The 9,985-nt window shown below is 37.6% G+C and overlaps 1 protein-coding gene across 1 annotated transcript; it reads right to left on the bottom strand.

The window, feature by feature from the left end:
* Positions 1-215: 215 nt before the first annotated feature.
* LOC134803768 (uncharacterized) lies at positions 216-8,098 on the bottom strand. The gene is made up of 6 exons (XM_063776605.1): positions 7,800-8,098; positions 6,691-6,823; positions 5,231-5,360; positions 3,659-3,753; positions 2,016-2,252; positions 216-906 (listed from the first exon to the last, which is right to left on the bottom strand). The coding sequence occupies exons 1-6, from the start codon at positions 7,865-7,867 to the stop codon at positions 811-813; spliced, it is 759 nt and encodes a 252-aa protein (XP_063632675.1). The 5' UTR covers positions 7,868-8,098; the 3' UTR covers positions 216-810.
* Between the last annotated feature and the right edge of the window lie 1,887 nt (positions 8,099-9,985).

The following is a 9,985-nucleotide window of genomic DNA, read 5'->3' on the forward strand; positions in this document are numbered from 1 at the left end:
CTCATGAGTTTAACCACATTTCTGGTCAGATTTGTCAAGGCTAGTTCTTTTAGTAAGGTTAGTTTTCTAGTCAAAATGTCAAATTCAGGAATGTCTGTCACATCTAAAATGCCGTTAATAAAGATCCCTATCTGACTTTTTTACTTTTGTGCTACTAGAAAGAGACCAAAAGAGGTTTGTTTTATGAATACATATAGTTCTTCTACAGTTCTACACTATAGTCTCATACCTTTCAACGGGTAAAGGCGTGCCTTCATCGCTACTCTCCTCAGTAATATCTTTCAACGTATCATCAGTAAAAGTCAGACTGAGCCCAGTTTTCTGCGTATCGCTGTTCGTTAGACCACTTTTCTGCTCATGAGTTTAACCACATTTCTGGTCAGATTTGTCAAGGCTAGTTCTTTTAGTAAGGTTAGTTTTCTAGTCAAAATGTCAAATTCAGGAATGTCTGTCACATCTAAAATGCCGTTAATAAAGATCCCTATCTGACTTTTTTACTTTTGTGCTACTAGAAAGAGACCAAAAGAGGTTTGTTTTATGAATACATATAGTTGTTCTACAGTTCTACACTATAGTCTCATACCTTTCAACGGGTAAAGGCGTGCCTTCATCGCTACTCTCCTCAGTAATATCTTTCAACGTATCATCAGTAAAAGTCAGACTGAGCCCAGTTTTCTGCGTATCACTATTTGTTAGACCACTTTTCTGCTCATGAGTTAGACCACTTTTCTGCTCATGAGTACCACTTTTCTGGTCAGTTTTTTCGGTGCTAGTTTTCTGGTCAGCGTGATCACGTGATGTGTGCGTGTATCAGATCTGCGAGGCGGGCATGGTGGAGACGGCGCTATGGGGGGTGGTGGGGCGCGAGCCCGCGAGGGATGCGTTGAGGGACGCCATGGTGCCCATCTGGAACAAAAAATTAATTAACGTTAAAATACGTGGATATCTACATATCCTTCTCTTGTTTACCGGCACGTAAGCACAGAATAAATAATAGTACTAGGTAAGGTTCACACTCAAAACGCGTCTATTACGACTGATATGACCGCTAGGTGGCGCAAGCGCGAGCAGGCGTCCGTTCCCTAGCGGTGCGCGGCAACTACTACTGCTAGACACCAAAACTGATGTGGCCGCATGTACTTGTAGCGACGCGACGAAATCGCGGAGTGAGCCACGCCTGACGTAAGTCCCACTGTTAGGCACAGGCATCTTTTCACGCACGAGAAGGATTACGCTGATAAGCCCCACGTTAACTCAAAGTGGGATGGACTGTAGGCTAGCGTGGGTAATTGGGTGGTTGTTTATTTATGGAATATAGAAGACAGTTTTTGGAATCTAGTGTTTATTTTTGGAATCTGGTGTTTATTTTTGGAATCTGAGCCTTATTTTTGGAATCTGGTGGTTATTTTTGCAACCTAACATTTATTTTAGTAAACAACTTATATACCCATCCTTAAATGAGCTATATCCAATTTAGTCAAATCGCAAAGTACCAAATACAGACGATAGACCGGCATTCGAGATTATTTGTGCAGTCTGAAGGTTATTTTTGGAATATAGTGTTTTTTTGTGCTTACCCTCAAATGCGCCAGATCCTCTAGCTTTGTCAGATCACACAGCTCTAAGTACAAGCTGTAGACCAAGAGCCAGCCATAACAACCAGCAACCACAAATATCGCCCAGCACACACACGAGCGCGTTGTACGCAAATATCATATCGTTGACGATGGCCGCAAATATGAACGCCACCAGACGGAATAGGATGAACACACCGAATGTGTACAGCCAGGGAGCTATGCGTTTTCATGGTTTATAACTTTTATATAGCAATTCGATTTTACGTTTAGATTTTGGAATCTCATTTATGAAAAACTATGGTTATTTATGTGTTACTTTTGGAACCTGATGGCTACTTTTAGAATCCAATGATTTTTGAAATCTAATGATAATTTGTGGAATCTAGTAATTATTTTTGGAATCTATCGTTTATTTTAGTAAACATCTTATGTACGTACCCGCAAATGCGCCAGATCCTCTAGCTTCGTCAGATCGCATAGCTCCAGGTATAGACTATAGACCAGCAGCCACCCATAGCACCCAGCCACCACGAAGACGGCCCAGCACACACACATGAGCGCATTGTACGAGAAGATCATGTCGTTGACGATGGCCGCAAAGATGAAAGCCACCAGACGGAATAGGATGAACACACCGAACGTGTACAGCCAGGGGGCTATGCGCTTTTCGTGCTCCTGAAAAAAAAGTTCGACGTTGTAATTTTTTTCAATTTTCTACCCTATTTTATGGTAATAAGGCGTAATGAAAACTAAACGAGTGTTGTTAGTTAAAAGCCGATTCGGAGTCTAGACTCTAGAGAGTCTAGACTGCAAAACGTAATTCAAGACCAAAAAAAGTAAGACAATGTTGCCACTGCAATAATTTGTTTGTAAAATAGTAAATTCCTTTTGATAAATAATCACGCTAAGATAATTTTATTTATTAGTAATTTTACTCCTGCGATTTAAAAAAGTACTTTTATTTACTTATTTTTACATAAATACAAGACGCGCTAGTAAAAAGTGGCAACGTTGTCTTACTTGTTTTGGTCTTGAATTACGTTTTGCAGTATAGAGTCTAGGGGTGAATGATTTCTCCTAAAGAAGAGACGCTTTCCATATATATATTTATTTGTTAATTATTAGCATTACTTACCTGATTTTTACCCTTTTTGATAAGCTACAGGATGGCGGCATGAATGGTATAATGAATTAATTATTGCATAATGAATGATGATAGTGCATAATGAAATAATGATGGTATACTACATGTATTATGTCTTATCTAATTGCAGGAATCGTTTAGCAAGTTATAGTTCGTTTTTTTAGCGTTAGAAAAAGACTACGGGATCTTGACGTGTCTTTTAATTGAAAAACGCTCTTTAAAAATCAGTAACTATTACTTATGAAAGCAAAAGAATTTAAATAATCGTATATGATTCATAATTGTTACATAATTACCGTGACTTATTTTTCAAAATTCACGGTATTACGTCAAACCTTGTTTTCTAATGCTAATAAAAAAACGAACTACTTATAGCATGTTAATGATAATGAATCACAGTGAAATGTATTAATGACTGTAACATGAACACATTTTAACCCTTTAAACCGCCGTGTAGCCGCGCGCGTCAGTGTGTCTTTAGCGGTCAAAACCGGCCAAGTGCGAGTCAGAATCGCGCACGAAGGGTTCCGTACCATTTCGTCGGGTGACAAGCAAAAGTCACTAACTTCATTTAAATTATTGGACAATAAACCGTGTTACAAGTGTAATAAAGTGCATTGTTACTTTAAGTTTTTGATAGTACTTAGTGAGTTTTGCTTGTCACCCGACGATTTGTTGTATGGGAGCCTGAGTTAAATATTTATTTTATTTCTGTTTTAGTATTTGTTGTTATAGCGGCAACAGTAATAGATCATTTGTGAAAATTTCAACTGTCTAGCTATCACGGGTCATGAGTTACAGCCTGGTGACAGACAGACGGACGGACGGACAGACGGTCAGCGGAGTCTTAGTAATAGGGTCCCGTTTTTACCGTTTGGGTACGGAACCCTAAAAAAGATGGTAGAAATAGTATGAGTAGAAGATAATTATTTAGTACCTTTCTCAGAGCTATGATGAGAATGATCCCAGTGACCAACACGGCCACTGACCCCAGCCACGAGAACAGCGAGAATATTATCAACACGTTGCGAACTGAAATCAACAAAATATTTAATTAAAATAAAAAGTAATAATCATCATGAGAACTAAGGCGCTTAGTACACTGGATCTGATTCGCACGTCGCTCCTACACGCGAGCGGGATTGTCGGCGGCCGATCGTAAGATCAGGCATATCGTGAAATTCCTAGGCATATCGTGAAACGTGAAAATCTTTGACTCGTTCCCTGAGTCGACGGTGGGCAGTTTGCCCTTCGGGCATCTGATCTGAAGCAACCTAACAAACCTATCCTACCTATATATTGGTTTAACGTGACTCGTCAAAACATTACACAGGAACATTACGATCTGCCTGAATTTACGATCGGCCGCCGACATATACAAAAGTTTGCAATTGTGAAAGGTTTTCAGCAGAGGGGTAAGCTCTTAAACGCGACTCCAGTTATTAAATGCTCTAAGACCGCCACAGACATGTCATGGTTTTCTTGTTTGGTTTTTGAATGAAATTTATGAAAGGGGCATACATTTTGATTTAGTTACAAATAATATAATAAATATTATTCTCTATGGGGGGGGGGGGGGGTCTGCCCTGTTCCCCCTTGTCGACGCCCATATCGCTTACTCAGGATAAAAGGGCTTATAGATATAGTCTGTTTCTTTAGTAGGGATGTACCGACTAGTCGGGAAAGCCGACTATCCGGCCACATTTGTAGTCGGCGATTAGTCGGCAAAAATGGCCGATTAGTCGGCACTTTATAAGTGACAGAAAAATAGGGCAAAAAGAAATAAACAGCAAATATTTACCATAAGCTTTTCACCTATTTTACCCAAATTCCTATTTAGGGTGCTTACGAAAACTTTTATTCCAATTATTGACCTCTTGCTCGCTTTCTTGTTCGATTGTCCGGTTGTCGTATGAAATATAGCCTTAGAATATTTTATTTATTTAATTTTTCAGCGTTATTATTTATAATATGACAAATAACGCGACGAAAGGGGTAAAACGGTTGTTTTAAGTGCATCTGAACCGAACTTAGACGAAACTAATGATCCGGCCGACTAGCCGACTAATCGGCCATCCGAGCGCCGATTAGTCGGCTAGTCGGCCAAATCAATAGTCGGTACATCACTAAATGTATTTAAAAAATAAAAGTAAACAAACAATTTGTACATTTTCGGGTAGTTAAAACATTTATTGGTTAACCAACCAAATACAAAACCGCCTGGATCTGTCACTGAACGACCTGACTTTAACCTACATTATTTAATCATGTAATATTTCATCTACCCTCAACTGGCTTAAGAAGCCATTAGAGGGTAGAATTAGTTTACTTTTATTTCAATACCTAAAGATACAGAGTATAGATCTACAAACTTCAATAAAAAGGAACTGGTGATGCAGCAACCGTGTGTAATATTACACGAACCATTTCGAGCTAATTTTGACCCCTTCACAACTTGAAACCTACTTAACCTACACACATGAAATTTGGCACATAGAATATTACTTACCAGGGGCACTACCAACATAGACAAACTGGTAGCTGAAGGCATAATATCCGTAATGTACGGAGCCCGGTGCGGCCATGCCCAGGCAGTACAGGTCGAAGATACTTTGTGCGAAAGTGAATAGGGCAATGAACTGAAACAAATTATTATTAGGCTCTGAATAAAAGAATATGCTCTGTTTTTAGGGTTCCGTACACAAAGGGTAATAAAAACGGGACCCTATTACTAAGCCTCCAATGTCGGTCTGTCTGTCACCAAGCTGTATCTCATGAACCGTGATAGCTAGACAGTTGAAATTTTCACAGATGATGTACTTCTGTTGCCGCTATAACAACAAATACTAAAAAGTATGGCACCCTCGGTGGACGAGTCCAACTTGCACTTGTCTGGTTTTTTTAAATTTCATATGCTAATCTCGTAAGGCTCACCATACAAGATTTTCCTATTTTTAATTTGATCCTTGTCGGATAGTAAATTGGAGTGATTTTCGTTTGTTTGAGAAAGCAATGAAACATAAGAAATGCTAATTTATTTATGAAAGGTTCTATAGTATAAACAACATTATTTGCGATATTTGACACATTATGACTGACGTATATAGAGATGTAACTAACCCAAATCGATTGTCACAGCAAGCGATTACGATTGGATGGCACGTAGACTGAGGTATCGAATTGTGACGTATAATTAATTTTTATTTGAGATTTAAATAAAGCTAGAATTATATGGTTTTCCCGCAAGCTAAATGCATTTAATACACCGACCGAGTAGGTCGCACTCATTGTCAAAATTGAAACTAACTGGGGATCTATTTTAAAGTTTATTTATGTTATTTCCGTGTCAAATTTGTTGTCTGTTAAGTGACGATAAATATATCCATATTTACAATTAATCATCCGCCTTTTCCTTATTTTTATTAAAAGAAAAATGAAAAATTCATATCGATTTACTTAGACGACTACCGATTCATAACGATGGTGTCCGGCCAACCCTAAAATTAAAAAAAAAAGACGTAGAACGTAAACGTTCGCAGTGCAGTTGTTTTCCTTTGTGATTTCGATGTGCAATACATTTTACGTAGTATTGCTGTTGTGAGTGACAGACGTCAAATACCGCAAATAATGTTGTTTATACTATAATTAGATTGAAAACGAGTGTATGAGCCTACAATGACAGTTCAATCACAGTGTAAAAAGTAACAGTGGACCGACGCCTTTTATGTTTGCGTAAATGCCGAAACCGCACAAGAACACAGTAGGGTTGTCAGACTTACACTTGACTTACTATAACTACTATAAGACACGCTAGCCCTGTAATTCGTACCGAGCTACTAACAATGGCGATGTATGCAGCTCGGGTTCGCGTAGTACAAAAACAGGGCAGCAAATTGGCCCATCAAAATCAAACTATAATTTTAGTTAGCCGATAAAATAAAAACACAGTTATTTTTAAGTGAGACTTACCACAGACAGAGATGCAGCTAGCAAAGAACCTCTTTGAAGGTCCAGAACGAAGGCATCATGGAGTATTGGCTTCTGATACCATGGCACTCGCAGGGATCGGACGGACTTTGTTGAACGGAGGTTTGTTGAAGACCTACAAAAAGAAATATTGTTCAGACATGGACATATAATAAAACATACCTCTAACAATACCCAAAACACAAAAAAATAATGAAAGTGTAAAAAAAATGCATGAAATAAAGACTATTACTAACATACCCAGAGGGGAGTAATTGTGAGGCGGCGAATCTAACTGGCCTGGGGCTCCAAATCATTTGGCCTTATAATACGCCTCTGCCCAGAGGTCTAAAAAAAAGGCCTTTTATTCCATTGTATTTAATCAACAGTGGGTAGATTTGCAGTCTTGTATCCCTAGGCCACATCCTGTAGTAAGTACTAGCCGGCCCTCTCTAAGCACTCCTAATATCTGGCCATCCTAGGCCCGGGCCTACTGGGCCTTAGGGCAAATGTATTAATTAAAACAAATTAAAATCTTACTTTATTGGCTACAGATTTTCACCAAATAAAATCACTGGCAGGAGTCGATCCTGAACTAAGAACTGTTAAGAATGAAATCCAGTGACGGACCAATATTTCGTTATTTATCAAAACATCACAATAACAACATCTAAATAAACAAATCACAAGTTGTAAATGTAAATCAATGGCCATAATGACCAAAGATATAGGAATCGCTAAATTTGAAAGACAAATACTAAGGAAGAAAGTTTCTTGCAATTTTTCCTGAGATAAATGTACATTCCGAAGCAAAGAAAACACATATCTGTACGAGTACGAGCTGTACCCACTTTCAATTCAGCACTGTTACTTTATAGTTGAATTATCGAGAAGATGGAATTGCATTTGTAGTGGTTGTATGCTGATAGTACAAGAAAATAGAAAATTCAAATATAGAATGCCTGTAAACAAACAATACTACTACATATGCAATTCCACGCTCTCGATGATTCAACTATACTATACCTACTACAAATATGTAAACAATACTGCGTCTACTTGTTTCTATCATATATTACGAAATGTTGAATGAAGTATCATAGTAAACTTACTTGGTGGTGTAGTGGGAATACACTGAAGGCGTGGACCGGTAAGTAGAAGGAGTTTTTCGGCCATACATGATGAATATTTAACTAGTTACACTTTACGAACGGCTGACGCCCTAAATTTCATGTAAGTTAATGTTTGTGAAAGATTCAAGTGACTAGAATACACAAAATGCAAGCTAAACACACTTCAGGACTTGTAACATTGATTAGCGTGATATATTATCGGTTATTTAAATAAATAAATGCAAACTGAAAACTTGAAAAGCCACACCTATTCACCAAGCCTAGTTGTTGTCTTGTTTTTTTTTATCTGTGGCCGTGTTCGTGTGTCAAAAGCATGTCAAAACGGCGTCTGGAACAGTGTTGCCAGAGCAGCATATATGATCGATTTCGTTCAATCAGTAATCGATTCACATAACATGCGATCTTCTTTCAGACGAAATCCAGCAGCTGCACTGCAGTCGGCGTGCAGTTCCCATATTGCAGTCAGATTGCTGTCCGGTCCTAATCATACTTAGATTCACTAAACGCTGTACGCTCGATAAAATTGTTGATACCTTTATATTTATAACATGTTAATACTTTTTAAACAATTTAGACATTAATAGTTATATATTTGTTTTACAAGGGGGCAAAGTTGTTGTTTAACCGCTCGTGCTAATATTGATACCCGAGCAAGCAAAAGATTCCAAAATTGGTTCGAAAAATAGAATCTTGAGCGTTGCGAGGGTTTCAAAGCACGAGGGTTAAACAAAATTTGCCCCCGAGTGAAACAACATTTTTCAACACACCAACCCGAAGCAAATATCAAACAAAATCAAATCCAAATGAATGTTATTAAATATTTATCATCCAAAATCATCATTTATAAGTAAATTTTACCAGCAAACATAAGAAAACAACTCAAAATTTGCATTTGATTACTTTGCCTCACATGTGAATAAAATGCAACTTTGCTATCAGTTTTTGAAGTGCAAAGTAAGCCTTTCCGAGCTGGGTATCGTCTAGGGTCGTCTCATTCGTTTTTTGTCAAGTTCTTTAATTAGTCCTATTCTGCTTTCGTCACCCATTCTACATTCGCCAAGTTCATTGGTGGTCGTTTTCATATTTGGTTATATTTGGTTGTTTGCCATTTTCTTATTTCGGCTTATTCCGGTATTCGTCATCATCTTCTTTGGGCATGTACGATGTTAGTCAATTTCTTTATTTTGTCTCATTCGTTTTTCGTCCTATCGTCTTTGGTCTTATTCTAATTTAGTATTTTTCTTATTTAGGCTCTTTTGAAATTTGGACACATTCTTTATTTGTCCCGTTCGATATTCGTCCCATTCTATATTCGTCCCATTCACTATTTGTCTTGTTTTTTTGTTTTGATTCCATAAACAATAATCCTTATACTTAAATATTCATTAAATGTATCCTAAACAATACACATGTAGGGGAGATTAGCATATATGGCTACTTAGATAGTTTCAGACTGATTAAAGCTTTGGTAACTGCTGTCATCCTTCTTCAGGGCGACTTCTATGACACTCACGGGAGGGAAGGGATGATGAAATTGATAACCACACTGGGAAAATGTGTAGAGTTAAAGGTGACTCAGCTCAGGTAAGAATGCACATCAAATTGTATGAAAGCATCTCATAACAATCAGTCAGATTCATATAATATGTATTCTCATTTCTTTTATTGATTTTATTATCTTTTCCTTTTGTAAGAATTTGATATGTTTTCTGAAAGAGCTACGTATTTGTATAAAGTTATGTACTCACTGAGTATAAATGCACGAATTCTATAGTAATTTAAATTGTATTTTTCTTAATTACTCGTAATGCATGTTAATTATAAGATGTAATAATGTTTTGAAAAGATGTGTCCCGCCGAGTTTGTTGCCGGTCCCATATTGGGATACCTTCCTCCAATTGAGGGGGGATTTAAATCTTCTCGGGTTGGAGCCGGTAAAGGTTTATTTGACGTTCATAAGCGCATTGTAATATGCCTACTTGAATAAACTATTTTTTATCTTTTTTTTTACCAGCGAAAGTGACGAATGAAGAATATGACAGAATACAGAATAAGACAAATTAAGAACTTGTCATTAACCGAATGGGACCAACAACGAACGTGTCGATGAAAAAATGACGAATAATGAATGAGACTGAAAACGAGATAGACTAGGGCGGGTTGCA

Source organism: Cydia splendana, chromosome 27 (assembly GCF_910591565.1).
Source record: "Cydia splendana chromosome 27, ilCydSple1.2, whole genome shotgun sequence".
Lineage (NCBI taxonomy): Eukaryota > Metazoa > Arthropoda > Insecta > Lepidoptera > Tortricidae > Cydia > Cydia splendana.